Below are 24210 nucleotides of genomic sequence, written 5' to 3'. Positions count from 1 at the left end.
GTAAACAAATTAAACTTTTGAGAGGAACAGGGACAGATCAATCATAGATGGTGGCTGATGATATGATGTGTGTTCCAGATAGTTTCATGAAGGAAAAAGCATTGATCAGGGATATCGATGGAATTTATTAAAATGTTTCTTTATGTAAAGTTAAATTAAGAATTGACTTTGTAAGTTGAATTGTTATGGTGGAATTATCCCTAAATCACCTATTGAAGGAGTTGTATTTATTCTGGGTAATCATTTGGCCAGTGAAGACAGTAATACGGTGACACTGTATCACAGCAGACAATTGATCATGTTGATCTTACAAACTCTTGAAAACTACTATAGACAAAAATGAGCTTGAGCAGCACAACAAGCCGTGAGACACCAGTGGCGGGCCTTTAGCGAGGCTCGCTGAACACCGGTCATGAGTCTCACAAACACTTTTTTTTATGCGCAATCAGCTCCGTGCCAGAAATCGGTGCAGAGCTGATTATCATATGGAAATAGTCTCTGGGCCCACTAGATTCGCCCCCCACCCCCGCCGGGAGAGGTTCCCTCCAACGGGGTTTATGACTGCTCCCCACAAATGGGGGACAGGCATCCTCACCCCACTGGTGGGGACAGAGGCTATTGAGGTCCCCCCACCCCCAGGAGGCCGGTGGCAAAGGGGAAGATGCATCTTGGTCAGTGCCACCCTGGCACTGCCCAAGGGGAGCAGTGGCACTGCCCACTGGGCACCTTGGCACTACCCACTGGGCAGTGCCAAGTGGGTGGGGCATACTGGGAGGTGCAATCAGTGGGGTGGGAGGCCTCGCTGCCACTGGGATCGGTGAGAGAGGGAGGGAGGAGGCGATTGGGGCTGACCCGGGAGGTCCGGTCGGCCAGCGATTGGTGGTGGGGGGGTCAGGAAGGCCAGCAATCAGGGGGTCTGTGAGACAGGCCAGTGATCGGAGACCAGCGTGGCCGGTGATGGGAGGCTGGGCCAATGTGCATGCGTTGATCTCTGCACGGACAGATCGTCGCATGCGCAGTGGCCCACTCAGCACTATGCTGCCGATCTCAGGTGGGAATAGGCCCTGCCTATTGCTTACCAGAGTGGATCGCGCTGAGGCACTCAGCGATACACAGAGTGTCGGAGATTCGCTCTGCTAAGTACGCCCAAAAAACGGGAGTACTTACCAAACCTGATCACTGTGAAAAACCAACTTTCATGTACAAAAGATGAGTTTGATAATGAAAAAAGAGAATTGGCAAGAACAACAGAATCAATCACAGAATGTCGAACACTTGACTGAGTACATGAACTTAAATGATAAACTTATAAAAGAAAACTTAACAAAGCGCAATCTTTGGTTAAAATCTGATGAATTTCAAACATCCGATTTCTCTATGAAGATTCATGGAAAATGTCTTGAATAGGAAAGGAATTGCTGGTAAATCAGAATAATTAGTCGAATGCAGAATTAAAAACCAAACTAAAGGACTGTTAAAACTTTGTCACGAAAAGAGCAATGAGGTTCGAGAACCTGGAAGAAAACTGGAGTAAATGAAAGAGAATAAGGGTGGTATAGAGTGTTCCAAAGTTGCTCCTGTGTAGCAAAACTCAATGTCCAATTCTAATGCAGTTGAGCAAAAATCTGATCCAAGTAACCTTACTGAGGTTCATATCCCAGTAATGGACAATGGGAAACAACTAAAGTGCCCAAAAATTTGAAAATTGTTAAGAGTCAACAAAAAACTAAATTACAAAATTATTTTTTAGGTAAATGACCAGAGACACTCATTTACAGGTGCTATCCCAATGATCAAACACAAAATGTATCAGTTGGAAGACAGGCAAGTGGACAGTTTGCAAATGACCATCAAAACCTGTTGAGAATTGGACAGAGATAGTTCAAAAATTATGCAAAACATTGAAGGGTTAGAACAAACTGTGATCCTTCAGAGAAAGTAATTGATGATGCTCAAAGAGTAGTGGAACGGAGCTGTTCAAAATGGGGTTTGGGAGAAAAAACAAGATCATAAAAGGTTCAAAGAACAAACCAAGCAGGAGTACTTCTGAGTGAACATAAGAAGCATCTTAATATCATCCCTGAATCAGCTAAAAAAACGATTTGTTTACCAGAGAAGAAATGAGATGTTAATGCACAAAAATGTCAGAGAATTTTCAGGTGAGACAGGGGAGGAGGTAAAAGAGGAGGAGGCATTGCATTATTAGTTAAGGAGTCAGTTACTGCAGTAAAGATAGATGATAGCTTGGAGGGGGCATCAAATGAAGCTTTGTGGGTAGAGCTTAGGAATATAAAGGGGCAGCCACATTGTTGAGTGTTTATTGTAGACACCCAGATAGTCAGAGGGATATTGAGGAGCCCAGAGAACCATGGATGGCCAGAGATATTCAGGATACAATGAGAAGGAAAAGAAAGGCTTTTAAAAAGTACAAGGGGAGCAAATCAGTGGAGGCATTAGTGACGGACAGAAAGTGCAAGGTGGAGCTTAAGAAAACAATTAGGAAAGCAAAGGGGGTTATGAAAAAGCTCTGGCAGATAAAAGTAGGGAAAATACCAAGATATTCTATAAGTGTATCAATGGGAAGAGGAAAGAGTAGGGCCCATTCGGGACCAAGGGGGCAATCTGTGGGTGGAACCAGAGGACATTGGTAGAGTGTTGAATGAATACTTCACATTCGTCTTCACCCAAGAGAATAAAGATGATGGTATGGAATGCAGGGAGCAAGATAGTGAGGTTCTTGAGCAAATTGACATCGGGAACGATAAGTATCATAGAATCATAAAAACCCTACAGTGCAGAAAGAGGCCATTCGGCCCATCGAGTCTGCACCGACCACAATCCCACCCAGGCCCTACACCCATATCCCCACATATTTACCCACTAATCCCTCTAACCTACGCATCTCAGGACACTAAGGGGCAATTTTAGCATGGCCAATCAACCTAACCCGCACATCTTTGGACTGTGGGAGGAAACCGGAGCACCCGGAGGAAACGCATGCAGACACGAGGAGAATGTGCAAACTCCACACAGACAGTGACCCAAGCCGGGAATCGAACCCAGGTCCCTGGAGTTGTGAAGCAGCAATGCTAACCACTGTGCTACCGTGCCGCCCCAGTATTGGAGGTATTGACAGCCTTAAAAGTGGATAAATCTCCAGGTCCAGATGAATTGTACCCGAGGCTGCTGTGGGAGGCCAGGAAGGATATTGCAGGGCTCTGACCCAAATTTTGAAATCCTCTTTGGCCACAGGGGAGATGCCAGACGACAGGAGAACAGCTAATGTGGTTCTGTTATTCAAGAAGGGTTGTAGAGATAAACCAGGGAACTACAGACCAGTGAGTCTCACATCAATGATAGGGAAACTATTAGAGAAACTTTTGAAGGAGAACACCTATCTCCACTTCGAGAGGCAAAACTTGATCAGGGATGGTCAGCATGGCTTCGTCAGAGGGAGGTCATGCCTAACAAATTCAATTGAATTTTTTGAGGAGGTGATCAGGTGTGTAGGTAAGAGTAGTGCAGTTGATGTAGTTTATATGGATTTCAGCAAAGCCTTTGACAAGGTCCCACATGGGAGACTTGTAAAGAAGGTAAATTCACATGGGATACAGGGTAATTTGATAAAACGGATTCAAAATTGGCTCAGTTGTACAAGACAGAGGGTGATGATAGAAGGTTGCTTTAGTGACTGGAAGCCAGTATCCAGTAGCGTACCACAGGGATCTGTGTTGGGCCCCCTATTGTTCGTCATTTACATAAATGACAATGATGAATGTGGGGGGTAGGATTAGTAAGATTGGCAACGTGGTTAACAGTGAGACGGAGTGTCTTAGGCTACAAGAAGATATAGACGGAATGGTCAAATAAGTGGCAGATGGAATTTAATCCTGAAAAGTGTGAGGTGATACACTTTGGAAGGAGTAATTTGACAAGAAAGTATTCAATGAATGGTAGGACACAAGGATATTCTGTGGAACAAAGGGACCTTGACGTGTTTATCTACAGATCTCTGAAGGCAGAAGGGCATGTTAGTAGGGTGATGAAAAAGATATATGGGATACGTGCTTTTATCAATTGAGGCATAGATTACAAAAGCAGGGAAGTCATGTTGGATTATGAGAGATATGGATAAGGAGCAGCTGTTCTCCTTAGTTGAAGGGTCAGTCATGAGGGGACATAGGTTCAAGGTGAGGGGCAGGAGATTTAGCGGGGGTGTGAGGAAAAACGTTTTTATCCAGAGGGTGGTGATGATCTGGAATGTGTTGCTTGGGAGGGTGATGGAGGTGGGTTGCCTCACATCCTTTAAAAAGTATCTGAATGAGCACTTGGCACCTCATAACATTCAGGGCTATGGGCCAAGTGCTGGACGATGGGATTAGGTGGGAGTTCGGGTGTTTCTAATGTGTTGGTGCGGACTCGATGGGCTGAAGGGTTTCTTCTGCATTGTATGATTCTATTACTTTGCTAAATCAAAATGATGGTTTACCACATCTGAGCTCAGAAAATGAACTTGAGGATGGAACTACACCTACAGTTAAAGAAAAGGACAATTAGACTGTAGACCTGAATGAAATTTTCTTTGCTGAGTTAAAAACTAGGAATAAGGAGGAAACAAAATGCAGGACTTGTGTTATGATGATGCCATGAGTTCTGATAATCTTGTTACATTTATTGACCTTGTTTTGGTATGACACGTGGAATTGTGAAATAAGATACGTTTACTTGTATGACGTAATAAGTTATTTTATTAGACATTCATAATGTTGAGTTTGTATGGAGCAGAAATAATGCCATTGTAGAGAAATCTTCACGGTTGTGAACTTCTCTTTTTTTCCAAAGGAGGTGGTGTTGGGAAATAGAGAAAGTTTAAGTGATTCATATTTGTGTTGTGTGTATTAGAAATAAGGTATAAGTTTAAGCAAGCTTAATTTGTGTTTCTGTATTTGGGTGCGAGGAATGGTTAAAACTTTAGTTTAGCTTCATGTTAAACAAAGGTGCCTACAAGTCTATATAGGTTCATTTCACTTTAAACTCTGCGTACCTTGTAATTGAGATTTTATGCTGCAAAAACAATTGCAAGCTGTAAAAAAACTAAGTTGCTGCTTAGCAGCCAGAGGCCCACACTGAAAAGCAAAAACATTTGAGTTCAGTTGGAACCAGGCAATCCAGACGCAAGAAGCTTTCTACAGAAACTGCCAGCACAGGTGGGACAATACAGAGGGACAGAATGCAAGAGCCAGGAGGTAAAAAACACAGTCAGAAGCCAGGAACTGAGAAGAAGAAAATCCCTGAAAGACTGAAGTCAAAGGGACAAAGAACTGGAATCTGAACAATATTCTGTTCACTGAAGTTAAAGAAAGGGACAGAGAGAGGCTCCCAGTTGAAGACAGGGCTGCAAGGTGCAGACCTGGAGATGGCAGCTAGCAAGAGCCAAGCATCTGATGTGAAAAAGGTTGTTGACACATTAGTACAACCTGTGAAGCAGTGGTGTTCAGTTAACGTGGCTGGGTACCCGGGAGATTGTGTGGAAGTTGAATGCACAGGATGTTCCAGGGCACAGGAATACGGAAAGGAGAGATTGAAATTCTTGATGCGGATTCTTGGTGACGGCATTGGAGAGAAAGCGTTGTTTGGGAGAAGATGCCAAGCGTGTTCTTCGAGAGCGGAGTTTGGAGACGCTCGTGTGCAAGTCAGAGTTCCAATGAAATCAGCTGGCTGACAGTGTAAGCATCTGGGCATTTGATGAGAAATCTACAGAGGTTATTTTAGGTGGCATCTGCAGTTGGTTTCAGAGTGTGGGGTGTGTCTGACCACACACAGTTCACCTATCGGTTTGAATGGACTGTGTACTCACTGTGAATATTGGAGCATAAGATTTACTTTGTAACTTGCGTTATCCTTACAAATCTGTGTATATCTATGAAAACATAACTAGAGTGAAGGAGTAGTGTATTATAGTTAATCTTTTCTTGTTTAATCAATGTTTATTCTTTTGTTAAAAGTTAATCGGCCGTCTTGTGACTCTGTTCATCCACATCTCCAAACAAAAATTAAAGGTAAGATCTGTCAAGCTGGGTTCCACTCTGGGACCTGATTGCCCAGTAGTAACATTAGCTGGGATCGTAACATTAATATTTTCAGCACAATTGTGGTAAATGATCAGAAATGTTTTGGCCTCCTCCAGTTTGGTACCACAATTAAATTGATATTTATTAAAATATATCTATTCAGAGAAGTGAAGCCAAATAAATAGAAATATTTATTTCTAAACAAATATTGCAATTTATGTGGTGACCAAATATCACCAGTTCATTTTTATATGCACATAATGGGCTCTGCTTGTAAGTCGGAAAAAATTCAAAGACATTTCTCGTACACATGATCAACCATTAAATGCATACATACAGTCACATATGTACAAACCTCAAAACCTACTCAAGCTGACCAATACTTTCAAAATGGCTCATGACTCAAAATCATTCATTTATGCTGGCCGGTGAAGCGTGAAAATACAGGGGAAATGTCCACATGTAGGAGGTCAGCCGTTGTTGCAGCAATGGAAAAAGATTTGATCAGGAGAGGCATTCACATTCGACTTTCCGAGATCACCTCAATTAGATAATAATGACCATAAATCCTGTGCAATATACTTGAGTGCATAGAAGTTAGAATGCAGCCTTTAAAAAGGGTAGTGTAGTCTGCACACCTCAAGAACAAGCTACCTTACTGCACACTAGTCAACCTTTAACAATACATCATGATTCTATGCACCAAGCAGCCAGACAAGGCGGCAGGTCATGGTACCAAACTGGAAGAGGCCAGAACATTTCTGACTTGGAACATAATGTAAAGAGTTCAAACTCTCTGAAGGAGGTGCATTAAGAAGCCACAGATTTCTGGCTGTCCATAAATAAAACTCTGTCTTGTGTCCTCACTATTTAATATCAAAGCAAAATCAATTAACAATACTTCAGATTCTCCTAATCTCAAAACACAATCATAAAATCATTAAATACATTAATGCTATGGTCCTGTTGTACATTATCTTATTGTCTTACTTGTGATTTTGTGTCCACGTCTTGAATGCAGCTCCCACTCTTTGTATCCCATATGCGCAGATGGCCATCTTTCATTCCTCCCCCAACAGCAAGAATTCCAGATTGCCAAGGGCACCAGTTCATGGCCTATTGAAAAGGAAATTCAATATTATGCTTTGTCAAATTACTACCTTTTCTTGCAATTGGATATAGAAACATTTATAATATCAGAACCATGGACTGGATCTTTGGCTCAATGATCCATTTTAACCTTGCCATTTCACAATGGGTTAACTTGGCATCCAGTAGATAAAGCTACTTTCTAGAATGTCTTTCTGCCTGTATGGATGGAATAGGAAATCATCATTTCACTAAGCAGGTGTTTCTAGAGGTTGGGTGGTGAGGTTTAAATATTACATGCATGTTTTAGTTCAATTCCTAATTTCCTCAGGTCTGATCCCACTCCCTGTGATTTACCCCAGCAATGTTTCCATTCGTCAACTTTAGAACCTTTGAATATATATGGGGAAAATGTTAAACTACTGTAAAGAAGGAGCTAGTTTCATCCTTTCTGATAACTTCATTAAATAAAGGCAGAATGTAGTGTGCAATGTAGAGATTATTTAGTACATGGTGTGCGATTGGTTGTTCCTCTCAGTGCTGGGCACCTGCGCAGTGAGGCCTGTCTCAGTGACAATGACTAACATCCAGAACTGGGAGGAATTCGTCAAAGCAGCAGAGAAACTCTTGTGGTGTGGTCATTAAGTATCGGCACTGTGCTGGGCTTCTCTCCATGAAAGTTACTGATGATGTTTTGATTTGATTTATTATTGTCACATGCATTAACATACAGTGAAAAGTATTGTTTCTTGCGCGCAGACAAAGCATACCATTCATAGAGAAGGAAACGAGAGAGTGCAGAATGTAGTCATAGCTAGGGTGTAGAGAAAGATCAACTTAATGCAAGGTAAGTCCATTCAAACGTCTGATGGCAGCAGGGAAGAAGCTGTTCTTGAGTCGGTTGGTACATGACCTCAGACTTTTGTATCTTTTTCCCAACAGAAGAAGGTGGAAGAGAGAATGTTGTGTGTTGTGTGAGAATGTTGATGTTGTGTGCCTGCAGTACAAGACAGACCAAGCTCAGAATGTCAAGAAGTTTGAGAAATTCCAGAACCAATTGATGCATCTCATGGTTTCCCGGGAATCACAGAAACTTGATGGAGATGGACTAAAGATCAGCATTTGCTGAGTTGCAAACCCACTGATGGAGGGGACAAGAAGAACTTCTGTGAATAGAAGCTATTGGGAACTGGAGGGGGATGTGCGACAGGGGCTGACAGTGGAGAGTGGAGATGAAGTTTCTCTGAGGAGGCTCCAGTGGGAGTTCGGGTTTATTGGAGCTTTGAATCTACTCCTCTTGGTGGATGGACTGGGATTGGTTCAGCCAGCAAGACTCAGACCTCTGAATTCTGGTCGTGTATCATGTTACGTTTCTGCAGTCAAGACAAAGTCCTTTTCCTTTGCATAATCCTCATGGTTTGCGATTCCTTGGAGAAGCTTCCAGTTAGTGTTGGAGCTGGCTGCTAAAATAAATGATCCTTGGCTGAATCTGCCTCCTCTTTTCTCATTTTCGTTTTCTTGCTGAATTCTCCCTCAGTGTACCCGAACAGGTGCCAGAGTGTAGCGGCTAGGGGATTTTCACACTAACTTCATTGCAGTGTTAATGTAAGCCTACTTGTGGGACTAATAAATAAAACAAAGTAAAGTAACTCCATTGAAGGCTAAACTCCACCTGAAATTGAATTCAGTCTAAACTTCACATTCTGGTTCGTTTGCATAGCATTGGCAGCTGAGATTTACTGCTCAGTTCAAATTCATACTTAACATAAACATACAACTAAACATACAAAAATATGAATTAGGAGCAGGAGGAGACCAATTGGCCCCTCGAACCTGCTTGGCAATTCAATAAGATCATGGCTGGTTTCATTGTGTGGAGATGCCGGCGTTGGACTGGGGTAAACATAGTAAGGTGTCTAACAACTAGTGGCGTTTGCTACCAAATAAACCTGTTGGACTTTAACCTGGTGTTGTTAGACTCCTTACTGGTTTCATTGTGGGAGCACTTGCACTTTCCTTTCTTCCCCCATTTATCCTTTGACACCCTTGTTGCTCAATAATCTATATAACTAAGCCTTAGAAATATTCAATGCCCCTGCCTCCACTGCTCTCTAAGGAGGAGAGATCCATAGACTCACAACCTCTGACAGTAACAATTTCACTTCACCCCATGTTAAATAGATACCCCTTATTTTAAAACCTAGTTCTAGTCTCTCCGACATGGGGAAACATCCTTTCAGGATCCACCCTGCCAAGTCTTCTCAGGATCTTATAAGATCACCTCTCATTTACATGATCAGTGTAGCCCCGGAGGATCATCCGCACGAGGAACATGGAACACTTACATAGAACCAACAGATAATATGCTCATCCTATCAGCTTGGGTAGATTTAATTCCAAGTCCCAGAGCTAAAAAAGCTGTTCAGTTAAACTACGATACCACCCAACCACTTGAGAAAATTTGATATGAATTAAGGTTTTAAACTGATTGGTAGCGTAAGACAGAAAACATGCATTGCAACATTGTTCACAGTTAAGCAATATTCACCTTTACAGCTGACTGTTGATTATTAATGGTTACGTCTGCTTTGCTGTTAATGTTGGCTCCTGGATCATTGAGCCAGATATTCAGTCGACCATCATTGCCACCACTAGCAAGGAGCCCACCATCTGGTGACCATTTGAGGCTGCATACTTGGGAGTTGTGACCACAGAGTGTTCCAACATGGTGCCGTGCAATTCTTACATCATGATGGTGAATTGTGCCAAATCGGGAGCCACTGCAGAAAGCAAACAGGTGGAAATATATATGACACATTTTTATTCCTATTTCAACAAACTTCGGCAGTTATTTACAAAATGTGGAATTCCATTTCCAACATACCTCAAATCAGTCCGACATATGAGTACAGCGCAACTTGAGGGGGAGAACCCATTGGATGCCCCATCCCAGAATACAATGCATTCCATGGAACTATAGAAACCCAACAGAGCATTAAGATGCCATTCAGCCCATCGAGCCTGCAGCGACTCTCCGAAAGAGCATTTTACCCAGGCCCACCCCCCACCCTTTCCTCATAATTCGCACATTTACCATGGCCAATCCACCAAACCTACACATCTTTGGACTATGATGTGGAGATGCCGGCATTGGACTGGGGTGGGCACAGTAAGAACTTCTTACTGCGCCCATCTTTGGACTGAGAGAGGAAACCGGAACACCCAGAGGGAACCCACACAGGAGAACATGCAAACTCCACACAGTGGCCCAAGCTAAATTCGAACCCAGGTCTCTGGCGCTGTGAGGCAGCAGTGCTAACCACTGTGTCACCATGCCACTCAAAATCAAGAATCTTTGCATCTTCCTGATATCTTCCACTCTTGTCATGCTATCTTCCTCAAGGCTGATGGCCATTTGGCAGGTGAAAGGAAAAAATGGAGATGTCAGGACGTTGGAGACTTGAAATAAGTTTATGGTCCATTAACAGTGACAATAAGATGGATACAGAGGCAACTTGCAAACACCCATGTGATTCCCCTTTGCAAACTGCAAATTCTTTTTCCTATTAATTCCAAATGGTACTGCCCCCTGTGGCTTCAGCAGAGCTAGAGACTCATTCACCTGTTCTGGGCTGAGATACTCATGGAAGACTAGGAATTATGTTCTGTAGAAGGGTCATTTAGATCTGAAATGTTAACTCTGTTCCTCATTCCACAGATGCTGCCAGACTTTTTGAGTTTGTCCAGCATTTTCTGTTTTTATTTCAGATTTCCAGCATCTGCAGTATTTTGCTCATATTTATAAGAATTATTGGCTATCTGACCTCGCAGAGATTTTCAGAACTGTATCTGAAAAGGAAGATTTAAATGTTTTCGGGTTAATTAGAAAAAAGGTACAATATCCTAATGCTCAATTCAACAGAAGAAGGCAGTCTGATGCCACAGAAACAAGGAGGGGATCAGAATGCTAACGAGCCCTGACCTAATGAGCTAGTACTTGAAACCATTATCCATAATGATCTGGAACAAAGACAATTTGTTATCTCATTTTGGTTAGAACTTAGTATTCACCAGATATGATGAGAAACTGTGGGGGGAATTTTACCATTTTGAGTCTAAGTGCCGGATCTGGGTATCAAATAGATCAGAGCCTGGAATCCTCTTTCCAGTGCGCCCATACGCATTTTGCTGGCTCCGGTCTGATTCGCGCTGTGGGTGGGGCTTAGCGCTGGCGGACCGATCGAAGCTCTGAACTGCGCATGAGCAGTTCGAAAAAAATCTGACAGCGCGCCCGGGGGGGGGCACGAAAAAAAAAAAGCAGAAAGCGGAGAGAGCGGCTCTCTGACGTTCATCCTCTGGTCGGGGGCTGCCCGCTATGACTGATGGTGTTCGAGTACACAAAGCATCCTGGGCTTGAAAATCAAAATAATCTTTCCATTTATGTGAAAATGATAACTCAAATCAATAAAATCGATACAAACAAGATGTGCGCAGAAGGACTGGGGAATTCTACTTACACTTTTCACATTGGTTCTGAACAATGCAATGTTTAACATGCAAAGCATAAAGCTATGTTTTGCAAAAAGGAGAAAACATCAAACTCAAAATAAGTTTTTATTATTTTATTTTAAATTTTAGTTCCAGTTTCTGCTTTTTCCCACTGGAGTGGTTAAATATGAGGTTCTCTCAGTAACTATTTCAATCTGAACAAAACTGTGTCTCGAAACTAGAAACTACCCTGATTCTGCCTTCTGCCCATATCCCCTGATCCATAGAAATACATAGAAATCCAATACATACAGTAAAAACCCAGAAAATGCTAACAGTCAATTTATACCTGTTTCAGGAACACGTAAGTGCTTTGTAAAATTAAGCTAAAATGTGTGAAACGTGTGAGTTGATATAAGTTTAGATGGTGGTTGTGCAACCAGATTACTAAAGACATACCTGCTAAGAATGTAGTCATTCCAGCTCAGAGCACCAACCATCGAGTTATGGCTGTGCATATTTCGTAATTTCTTCGTAGTCTCAACATCCCATAACTTGAATTTAAAGGAAAGATTGTGAACAAAATGTATCCAATCTACCACGATCTGAAGTTTGCATGCAACATATTCAATGACAATTATTAATCTCCAAATGTCATCCTACTACACCTTCTCTCAATCACCCTTGAATCTCCCACCATCATGTTTGATCCAGTGATAGTGACCCTTGACCTTTCATGTCTCATCCTTGACCTGCCTCCTATAAGCCTCCCTCCATCATTCTTAATCTGTCTTCTGTGGTCCTCAATTCACCCTCAGACACCATTGACCTGCCCTTTCTCAAGATGGGCTTTCCCTCCATTATGCTTCAACTCCTCTCTCAATTGAGCTGCCTCAATTAAATACCCAGGGCTCAACATTGGACATTGGAACTCCCTGGGAACATTGGATGCCAGCCTGTAGGCCAGACAACTGCTCTAATTAAACTACTTTCTCCCCTGCTACACTCCACCCCTCCACACCGATCATTCAACCGGTCGATGCCCCATTGTTGCTCCCACTGTTGCTTTGACTCCACCATATGTAAACCCTGCTCTTCCTCCTGTTCAGGCCTGACCCCAACATGCAAGAACCCACCCCTGCTTCACCCTACCTGCTAACGACAGTCCAGATCCATGAACTTTCCCTGCTCCTATTCCCCATCCCCTTTTCCTCAGTGTTCAACAAAGACAACTGCTCACCTCTGATCTGAATGAACCACCTCATCTGGTGCATACCACCTCTAACCAGTTGTAAATCAGGTGGAACATTTGGCGCTGGTTTAACCCTGAAAGTGTAATTTAATTTGGAGTATAGAATCATAGAATCCTACACTGCAGAAGGAGGCCATTTGGCCCATTGAGTCTGCACCAATCACAATCCCATCCAGGCTCTAACCCCATAATCCCATGCATTTACCCTAGCTAGACCCCCTGACACTAAGGGGCAATTTAGCATGGCCAATCCACCTAACCCACACATAGTTGTAATTTATCAAGGAGATATGGCATACAAATGTAGGGAAAAGAGATTCTGGCCAGACACACCACTGTAACACTGCCAACTTAATTCCTTCAACTCAACCTGGCATTGGCAAGATTTTGGCCCCCACCTGATTAAATCATCCAACCTGCTTCTGATAGCCCCATTACATTCAGAGCTGCCAGCTGCAGTCCTGTGATGCAGACTGAGGGGACGAGGCCTGCTTAGGGTGGAATGTCCACTGCAACCCAGAGATGACTGGTCTCCACTCAGGATCCATTGAAAATCTGCAAAGGCCCTGGTTTGGGGCTGCTTTTATCCATCCCAAAAATGGCTCCAGGTGCCAGGTGACCAGAGTCAAGTGGAGAGAATTCTCCCTCCAGGAATTTCTTCAGCCCTGGCCTTTGAAACACTGGCCAGAATTTTCTGATCGTTCACACCAGCAGGATTTTCCCATCCCGCCGCAGCGTATGGAGATTTGGCTTGCTGCCAAATTCTCTACCTTCACTGCAGTGGCCGTGTGTTGTGAATGGGCGGTAAGATGGCGCCCTTCGAGCAACCTTCACACCAGAATGAAAAACGCAGGGTCCACCTCTCCTGATTATACAATCTTTATTGCAGATGTATTTCTGTTATCACTTTTATAATGGCAACGCTTCTTAACGCCAAATGAAGAATGCCAGAATTTATTGTATGCGACATTAAAGTGTAAAAAATTTGATTTAAACAAACAATAATTTCTATAATCTATTTGGTTACTCAAATCAAGCTGAAAAGATGATCATTAATATCCTCTCACCTGCACATCTGCAGCACTGGTTCCAATTGCAAGGTTGTTTCTATCCTTAATCCAGGCGACTGATGAGATGAACCCTGATTCCAAATTTATGGTTTGCTGCACTCCCTTCTCCGGGTGCCAGAGGTACACTGCATTGGAAAGTGCAATGGCTACCAGATTTGCAGCGTTCCAGTCAACCAAGTTAAGATCTAAAAAAATTAATACAGAATGGGTCTAACAGCAAAAAACTACATTTCATATCATGCCTTTAGCATGAAATGACTTGGAGGAGCTTGCAACACTCGTTCAAAATGGTGACAACCTGTCCATCAAGCTGTACCATGCTTTGAGTGATAATGTCTTAATGATGAGGCAGAGCAATAGCAGAGACGGAAAGAAAAGGAAGCAAATCCTGCACTCCGGATGCCACAACCTTTCGGGACCTCCTGCCCCATGTGCCCAAAGATTTGTGGGAGAATCGGCCTGTTCAGCCACATGAAGACCCGTGGCAGAAAAATAAAACCTCGAGTACATTTGAGTGTCACGGTGGCACAGTGGTTAGCACTGCTGCCTCACAGCGCCAGGGACCCGGGCTCGATTTCCAGCTTGGGTCACTGTCTGTGTGGAGTTTGCATATTCTCCCCATGTCTGCATGGGTTTCCTGCGGGTGCTCCGGTTTTCTCCCACAGTCCAAAAATGCACGGGTTAGGTGAATTGGCCATGCTAAATTGCCCCTTAGTGTCAGGGGGACTAGCCAGGGTAAATGCATGGGGTTATGGGGATAGGGCCTGGGTAGTATTGTGGTTGGTGCAGACTCGATGGGCCAAATGGCCTCCTTCTGCACTGTAGGATTCTATGATTCTATGATACATGTTATCTTTGAATGGAGGGACAGCCATCAGCCAGGGCAATTGGTTTCTTTGGCTAATTAGACTTCCTTTCAAAATTTTCCAACAGCTCCCTCCATGTCCCATTTTCCCTTCTTGCCCAGGTAAACTGGGTGAAACAACCTATGATGGAAACCCAAAATATGACGGCCAGTTGAAAATGGGATTCAACTTGTCTTCTGTTCAGCAACCAGACCCTCTAATATGACAGTTACCCGGCCAGTCAACTTGTTAATCAAGATATAAACACAAACATAGCCTGCAGTTTGACAGGTTGAGAGGACACTGTAAACTAAAATGTCTTACTGCCTTAGAATGCACAGCAGCCTATTATGCCTCACAGAATAGATTGGAAAATGCTCTGGGACATCAAGGGTAGTTACTATTTTGTGGTTCTAGGCAGCCATATCACAGTATAATGACAGAATGTTTATCCCATTAAGGAGACTGAGCAAAGAATTTTGTGAACACACAATAGATTCTTGCTTTAATTTCTCTAAAAAGGTGACAAATACTACTAAAGATAAACCACTTTTATGAGCAAAAACTAGGCCTCAAAAGCCTGTGGTATCTCCCTGCCTCCAATTACTACCTCACACAAGGAACACAATTAGCCACAAGACTTGTCACTTCCAGGTCTGCAGCTTACAGAAAAAAAATCAACAGATACAGAATGCACATAATCAACTCGTGGGAAGGCTTCCATGGCAAGGTGGGCAACAGGGATTTACCTGTCTGGAATGACTGAGGGTCAGTTTGCAGAATCCTTTCTTGCATACACAGCCGAAAAAATATTTTGCTAATCTCTGTAGTCAAAGCTGATAGTTCAGACAAAATTTGTGCATCAAAGCTTGTGAATTCAACCACTTCCTGGTTTGACAAGACATGCAAGTAACCTAACCGTCTTAATTTCTGGAAGCTTGAGTTAAGTTGGGTGCAATTCTGGTGTAAATGACTGAATCAATGAGTTAGCAGCTTTTTGCCCTTGTTATCATGTTATTTACATACATTGAGGACCAGTAATCAATCCGACTGGAATTTTTGAGCAGGAAGATGGTCCCAGATCTATTACCCAAGCTCCAGCAAACATGCCAGGACTACACTCATTTTGCACCAATTAAATGTAGAATGGTAGATGTATAGATTGTTTATTGATGCACAGTTCCATGATCATCAGTTGCATCTCCATACATCATCTAACAGCCTTGAAGTTGACTGTTGCAAGAGGATTTGACAGACAGGGCATCACAGGTCAACTTGGTACCATTCTCTCATAATGTTCACACACACACACATGTATTTCTCTGCAATGGTGATTGAATTAAAATCAGACCTTGACTGATCTCTACTGCAACTGGTGTGAAGATCAATTAACTAAACACAGGCTAGGTATTCAACCTCTGTCCTTCCCACTGAACTATTTGGGGTCCTAAGAAAGGCTATTATTATTTATTCGTTGTTATTTAAATGTGTTTATAACCGCTTGTACTAGATATAGGGGCCAGAGTGCTCAGTTAGCTAGAGTGTGGAGGAGAATGACACCAAAAACATGGATTTAATCCCCATACCGGTTGAAGTAGTTTTTGGGGCCTGTCTCCTCACCTTGCCCCATAACAATAATATGGCATAAATTTCAAGGATTTCCTTAGCAGCAACAGTAACAAGAATGTAAAAAGGCCTGAAAGGTAGAAATCTGCCTAACAACAGTAACAGCAGCATTTTCAGGGACAGGCAATACCTCTAAAAGTGATCAGGGCATTTCAACAATATGAGAGCATCTAAAGATGATCAGGTGTGAATCGCTTTAGTGGTAGAAACAGATTACTTAGATGACTGCTATAGAAATGTTAAGCTCCACAAACAGAAACAGTTTATCTAAATGACTGGGTGATTCAGGGCTGTAGAAATGCTAAGCTCCAGAAAAGGAAAGAATTCAAGATATGTAGACAGCTGACTCGAGTTTGAAATAACAAAAGGACAAACAGTATAACTGTTACTCCTCCTTGGTAGCAGCCGACAGTCCACACCTCACAGCCAGAAGTCAGTTCTACAAGGCAGATTTTTACCTTTCAGGCCTTTTAAAATTCTTTTTACAGTTGTTACAAGGCAGATGTAGTATGGGGATTGAACTCATGCTGGTGGTGTCATTCTCCTCCACATTCCAGCCAACCCACAGCCAGGAGGCTAAGATCCATTTCACAGCCAACGGGTCCTGCAACATCTTTTAATTCTCAGAGATGCTGTCGTGTTGCATCTAAGTCTTAGAGCCAAGGCATTGCAAGAAACTTTTAATATCTTTGCTGCACCAGGAAAAGACATTTCCCAGACTTGATCATCAGCCCTGTAATGTTTGGTAACTATAAGCTGGATTTGACTTATAGATTTATATAAATTTGGATGTTGTTTGGAAAGGGAAGTCTTTGGGAGCTCTGGGATTATAGATATATTTTGGAACAAGGGGATAATTTCTACATAAACTGTGTGTGTATTTAGCTATTCATAAACTTAAGTATCTTAGAGTATTGTAATCCTTTTCATCGTATAATTTTCTGTCTGTTAAGTTGATAAATATTCTTTAATAATTGCTTACACAATGACTGGACTGGCTTCTCATTGGAGGTTGAATGTGACTCCTCACAATATTCCAAAAAAAACTACACAACACCATGAACCGGTGTTTCGAGTCGGGACACCCTTGCAGGTAACATCAGTGTGGTTTGTGACAATGAACCATGAAAGGCAATCCTTAGTCTACGAGGACATTATATAGAGAGAGAGAGATACCAATATTCTTCAAGTCTTTAGACTTACATTTGGTTCCAGGTAATAGTAGAGTTTATTTTGAATGTTTTTTTGGAATAGTGGTCATTCCACTCAATGGAATTATCTATCTGGTAAAATCAAAACATTTTGAACTAACATCCGTTAAGAAAAAGGTTATGCTTCACAAAGTTATTTTACAATATTATACTCAATAAACTTCAACAAAATTGAAATAACCAAATAGTGCAATGCTTCTCTTTAAACACATATTTTGGATCAAATCTAATATCAACTGCTTCCTTCCTTGATGATATCAGAACCATTCTGTTCAGATAATTACCCATTTGTTGTAGTCTTGATACAGCACAATAGTCAGTTGTTAATTTGTGAAAATGCTGATACCAATATCAAGTTCCTCAATAATATCATTATTACATTCACATTCATTTTCCCCAGCAATATTAATTCAGGTTAATATTGCAATTCAACAAACCCCAGAGAGAATAATCTGCTCATTTTCTACTTTCAATTTAGTTCTAAAACCGGTGTGAATGAGGCTTGGGATATACAGAAGCCAATCTCAAAAATATATGATTCCTAAGGAAGTAAAAATGTTTGTAAAGCCCAGAAATCTGCAAGAATACTTACAGTAATCATCCTTCAGACCTGGAGCATCTAAGACTCTCATAGGGGTGAGGGATATACATCGTTTGCTTTTTGTACCATCACATTCACCAGGAAGAAAAGCATCACCAAGGTTGTTCTTGTCTGCTGAGATAAAGAACAGCAATTTCAACATGAATGCGAGGGCCTTTAATTCCTTTCTTATCAGTGCCTCAATCTAATCATAAATACTGATCAATAATCAGTAAATGGATGAGTCACAGTAAAATTCATTGGCAATATTTCACCTTGCTGGAATTACGTGTGTGCATATCACCTTACTGTCCAGACACTGGCCTGAAGAATGACCAGTTAAGTAGCTAAAGGCAATTGATACCAATTTTAATGGATGATAAATTAATAACTAGGGATAGAAATTCTTCCTGGGTAGGACCGCAAAATGCATAACATCAAATATATATATCCTGTCCATATATTCAATTCCAGAATATCTGGTGGGTGTATAACAGGCAGCTAATGTGTGATACCATTCAATTTATCCTACCACCCAAAATGAATTTCTATTCTCTGTCAGATCAGCACTGAGAAGAATACTGAAGTCTAGATGTACAATGATTCAAACATCAGGATCCTGAACATTACGTGACTTTGAAAACTTCATCATGGGCAATCATAGATGAATATGACATCATGCAGCTTGGGAAGACATGTAGGAACTTAACCAGGCTGGGAAAACAGAGTGACCCTCATTGATTAAGAAGCGCACATCAAACCCTGCCCTGGTGAACATGACATTGACCCAGTGCTGAAATAGACTAACACTGCTGAATACGTATTATAATGATAGCTTAACCCAGGGAATGTAACAGTGCATTCACTTGGCATTCAAACTGAATCTCATGGGGGGAATTTTAATTGGAAAACTGGAATGGGGTTAGTGATTGGTCTAAAGGCTGAAAATACCAACGTGCACAAAAACTGGCAGCAAGCTGCTGACTTCCACCTTCAGGCTGAGGATAAACTGCTGAACTTAAGAAACCACTGCGAGACCAGTGGGTTGGTAACTATAACGCGTGATAGAACATAGAACATAGAACAGTACAGCACAGAACTTGCTGTTGAATGACCATGAACTTGAATGACCATGATGATGTTCATTAAAAGCAGGATTTGAACTTTAGTTCTGGGTGTACAGATTTTCCAGGCTTCGTAGAACTTGCTTAGAAAATCAAGCATGAGAGATCTGAACAAACAAATCTGTTAAATACTGAGAACTCGTAGCTGCTTCCTTGCCTCTGTGAAAGGCTTTTGCCCACAGGACCTGTTCTGAAAGGGTGTTTGCAGGGATCATTTCCAATACATTTGAGTCAGTTCATTGGACCTTCACTTCCCAGCTGTCAATCTTCAGTTCAGTATGGGAGCCACTTCTACAGCTCGAACTGGGACTTCAGATGAGCAACAAGATGAGCAGCAACCACAGCAACAGAAACAACATCAATAGCAATGGCAGCCGGCCTTCTCCACAGCCACATGTTGCTCCACAGAGCAGCGGAGATGGTCACAGAGCTCCAGCTCAAAGGAAGTGATCTACCCAGTGCAGGGTATATAAGTAATGGGGATAAGCTTCCTCGACATGACTGAGCAACAGGGCCTCAGGACACCCAGGCTTTTGTGGAAAGTTGCTGCTGACAGCTGCAGCCTCCTGAAACAAGACTTCCTCCCAAGAGGACGAGACGGACAAACATTGCCAATGCAATGTCTGCCAAGGTCACCTCTTACGCCCATTTTCATTTGGGGAGGTCAGTCAGACCCAGAAGGCTCTCACATTTGCTGCAGTATTTCCACAGATACAAAGGGCAGGGTTTTTGGGCTGGGACCCCAACATAAAGGTCAAATGGGAGCCCAGAGCCCACATTTTGTGGGAAACAGCTGCTCAGCCGTGATTTTTCCTGAATTGGCCAAACCCAATAAGCTTTTTTTAAATTCATTTGCAGGATGTGGACATCACTGGTTAGGTCAGCATTTATTGCCCAATCCATAATTGATCTAGAAGGTGGTAATGAGCTGCCTTCTTGAGCCACTGCAGCCCCTGTGGTGTAGGTACACCCACAGTGCTTTAGGGAGGGAGTTCCAGGATTTTGTCCCAGCGACAGTGAAGGAATGGCGATCTATTTCCAAGTCAGGATGGTGGGTGACTTGGAGGGCAACTTCCAGGTGATGCTGTTCCCAGGCATCTGCTGCCCTTATCCTTCCAGGTGACATTGGTCATAGGTTTGTAAGGTGCTGTCTAAGGAGCCTTGGTCAGTTCCTGCTGAGAATCTTGTAGATGGTGAACACTGCTGCCATTGTGCACTGGTGGTGGAGGGAGTGAATGTTTGTAGATGGGATACCAATCAAGCTTTATCCTAGATGGTGTCAAGCTTCATGAGTGCATTCATCCAGGCAAGGAGAGAGTATTCCGTCACACTGACTGTTGTAGATGGTGGACAGGCGTTGGGGGGGTCTGGAGATGAGTTATTCGCCACAGAATTCCCTGCCTCTGTTCAGTTTCTGATCAATGGGAATCTCCAGGATGTTGATAGGAGTGGATTCAGCAATGGTAATGCCAGTGAATGTCATTGCTTGCCATCCAATTAGGGCAGTGGGCAGTCTTTCAAAGCTGAAGGGCCAATAGGATGCTCTGCAATGTTGAAGGAGCTGCATCCTTCCATTGTAAGTAAGACAAAGTTTACAATTTAAAAATGGCCACAGCTGCCAGGCCACCATTGTGGAGGGGACACTTCCACAGGGGACCTGTAGTCGCAGCTATGGTAGGCAGAGAGGCCATCAAGCCTGTCTGGAACTGTTGCCCTCTCCCATCTCGAGAGTCCACCTCCAGGCAGCTGACCTCCCCCTGACGTTACAGGGATCCTGCAGGCTAGCTGGAAAATCCCAGTCAGCCTCTGATAATTGACTGTAATTCGTCATAAACTGACCTTAATTGGTGACCCACAGTTTGCAGGAAAATGGCCCAAGGGCCAACAGAATAGCAGCTGGCCAGCCGTATCCTGCGGGCAAAAATCCTGCCCAGGGAGTCACTGCCCCATGTGGGTAGTTAATCAAGGTGACCTCAGGTCATCCTGATGGGATTCACTCCTTATAATCTCCAGAACGTTTTCATGTACATCTGCTCAAGGTCTCCTGAACGCTTCCACAATTCCTTCAATCTGCTCCTGTAAATCCTCCCTCATGTCTTTGTACCTCCTAACTGAGTAAGGGATGGATATTTGGAAACAAGACCTACCCTCTGAGGATGGGACTGACTGCCTCTGTGAGGAGCGCTACCACAGATGCAGAGGAAAGATACAACCAGAGCCACATGAGCTTAAAGGTGATCATTGAAAAAGCCAATTGGTTGCTGAAGAAAGATTCAGGTCATCTGGACAGATTAGGGAGCTTCCACCAGCAAGGGTATCGAGGTGGTGGTTCACTGTGCCTTGCACAACATGGAGAAAGGACTGGAGCTATAGGAGGAGGAATGTGCTGACCACCCTGCATCCATCAACAAGGAGAAGGAGGAGATTTGTGGGACCAGGGCCACTCACTTTGCTGCCAGAGAAATCTGTGCCATGTTCATCAGGCACACTTCACATCACCTGAGTATGTGAAGCCACAACAATGCTAAACCCTGTAACCAAAAGAGAAGACGCTGGAAAATCTCAGCAGGTCTGGCAGCATCTGTAAGGAGAGAAAAGAGCTGACATTTTGAGTCCAGATGATCCTTCATCAAAGCTGATCTTAGCTTTGACAAAGGGCCATCTGGGCTCGAAACGTCAGCTCTTTTCTCTCCTTACAGATGCTGCCAGACCTGCTGAGATTTTCCAGCATTTTCTCTTTTGGTTTCAGATTCCAGCATCCACAGTAATTTGCTTTTATTTAATGCTGAACCCTGTGGCCCCTGAAACACAAATCCATATTATAGTGAAAAACTCCTCCATCACATTCACCCACTTTGCTCAGCTTCTATTCTGGTCATGCCGTTCTCCTCAAGGTGAATGGGTTGTGGGTCATTACACTACACCCTGATTTCTCACTTTATGGGTGGAATTTTCCGGCACGCCCCACAGCGTGTTTTCAGGTGGCAGAGGCAGCTCACCATTGGCCGCCAGCTGGATCTCCTAGTCCCACCAACGTCTACGGCATTTTGCGTGGCTCACCCATTCACTGCCGGAGAATATGCCATGAGGGGGGTTCGCCATCATCAGGACCAGAAGATCCAACCAGCGGGAAGGGCCAGAAAATTCCATCCCATATTAAATTAAAGACTACACATTTTAACATCTGGATTTTAAAACTCTAAATAATTTCTAAAACCTGCGAATGTTTGTTCCATAATTCTCTCAACCTATATGCATAATATAGCAAGCTTATGTGCTTATACATCTCAATGGATATATCTCTTTAAATAGTTAAACAGCCAGACAAAGTGGACTGTAAGAAATTGAAATGAAACATCTTGGTCACTAAAGTCTAATAGTTTGATAAAGTTTATATCTTGGCAATCCTGCATGCAATTCTAAAAATAATTTATTCAGCTCTTTCTTGCGGGAGATGTACTGATACACTTAGTGAGGTTTTTAATCATTGGTCAACAGAGGCACTTTGCCTCAGGAAGTAGGTGTAGCAAATAGAAGAGAAGCCCACAGTGTTAAAACAAACCACACACATTCTCTGCAGGCTGCAAGAGGAAATTGTGCATCTTGACGAATAGATTACAGATCATGCAGAAGATTACAGAGTGGTCAGTTTCATTCTGTTGCTACTTTTTTCCATTCTGCCCCTCGCAACTACTGTGAGCCGCTCCCCCCCCCCCCACCCCCACCCCTCCCCCCTCACCCCAACTCCTAATGCAGCAATTATCATTAAAAGGAGCATGAAGTGGGATAGGCGGGGGGGGGGGGGGGGGGGGGGTGGGAGGGTTGGTGGTCGCAGCTGGTGTGTCTGGTCCTGAAACCTGCTGCCTGTGTTTCAAACGTTCTTAGAGCGCTGTGTTATTCAGCTGATGGTGACATGGGGTGGCTGTGGGTGCGGGGCATATGAGATTGGGGGGTGATGTGAATGAAGGAGGCGGGCTTAAGGGGCTGGGTGGATGAGATCCCGAAAGAGAAGGCAACAGCTGACAGCAATAAGATCTCAGAATGATGCAGCCTGAGTAAGAAAGGTGCCCATTGGCCTTGACTATCCCTGATGCAGACAGTAATTGTGCCCTCTAACCGGGGCAGCACGGTGGCACCGTGCTTTGCACTGCTGTCTCACAGCGCCAGGGACCCGGATTCAATTCCGGCCTCGGGTCACTGTCTGTGTGGAGGTTGCATTTTCTGCCCCATGTCTGTGTGGGTTTCCTCCGGGTGCTCCGGTTTCCTCCCACAGTCCAAAGATGTGCGGGTTGGGTTGATTGGCCATTCTAAATTGACCCTAGCATCAGGCGGAATAGCAGGGTAAATGTGTGGGGTTACAGGAATAGGGCCTGCGTGGCATTGGGCTGAATGGCCTCCTTCTGCACTGTAGGGATTCTGTGAATCTATATCCGGACAAGCTGAGCGCGCCTCCTTCTTTCAGTTCTGGGCTTTTGAGATCCTTGTCGACATGAGAACTAAGTGTCGGAAGAAGCATATGCACAGGGTGAAGCGTAAAGGATGAAAGATGAGGCAGAGTTCCAGGTGAAGGACTGCTGACGATGCCGTACTGATCAGGCTCTGTTGAATTTTACAAAGCAAAGGGACTCTGACGCTTCTGCTGAAATGGCTTTTTCTAAGACCAAAAATTTAGAGGCACCTCAGATGCTGGCCATGAGGAGACCTTATACATTGATCTGTTGTAATACTGTGCATTGAAGTACAGTAGTTGCAAAATAAAATGGGAAAACTAAAAAAAAAATTCCTGAGACACATGTTTGTCAAACTAATTGGCCACCGAGAGTAAACCCTTAACAATGTCAGCTGCCCATTGTC

At 43.3% G+C, this 24210-nt stretch overlaps 1 protein-coding gene and 1 pseudogene across 1 annotated transcript in view; one reads left to right on the top strand and one right to left on the bottom strand.

The window, feature by feature from the left end:
• LOC144510523 (cell division cycle protein 20 homolog) overlaps positions 1-24210 on the bottom strand; it is a 46127-nt gene that overhangs the window by 9015 nt on the left and 12902 nt on the right. The window contains exons 2-6 of the mRNA XM_078240054.1: positions 18245-18364; positions 13968-14155; positions 12108-12202; positions 9709-9940; positions 7062-7187 (exon numbers count right to left, since the gene is read on the bottom strand). Coding sequence (XP_078096180.1) covers positions 7062-7187; positions 9709-9940; positions 12108-12202; positions 13968-14155; positions 18245-18364 — 761 coding nt within the window. The remainder of the gene's footprint in view (positions 1-7061; positions 7188-9708; positions 9941-12107; positions 12203-13967; positions 14156-18244; positions 18365-24210) is intronic.
• On the top strand, positions 7737-8272 carry LOC144500012 (signal recognition particle 9 kDa protein-like; annotated as a pseudogene).

This window comes from Mustelus asterias, chromosome 1, assembly GCF_964213995.1.
Source record: "Mustelus asterias chromosome 1, sMusAst1.hap1.1, whole genome shotgun sequence".
Lineage (NCBI taxonomy): Eukaryota > Metazoa > Chordata > Chondrichthyes > Carcharhiniformes > Triakidae > Mustelus > Mustelus asterias.
Note: the sequence above shows the minus strand (reverse complement) of the source record. Positions and strands in the feature narration are given on the sequence as shown.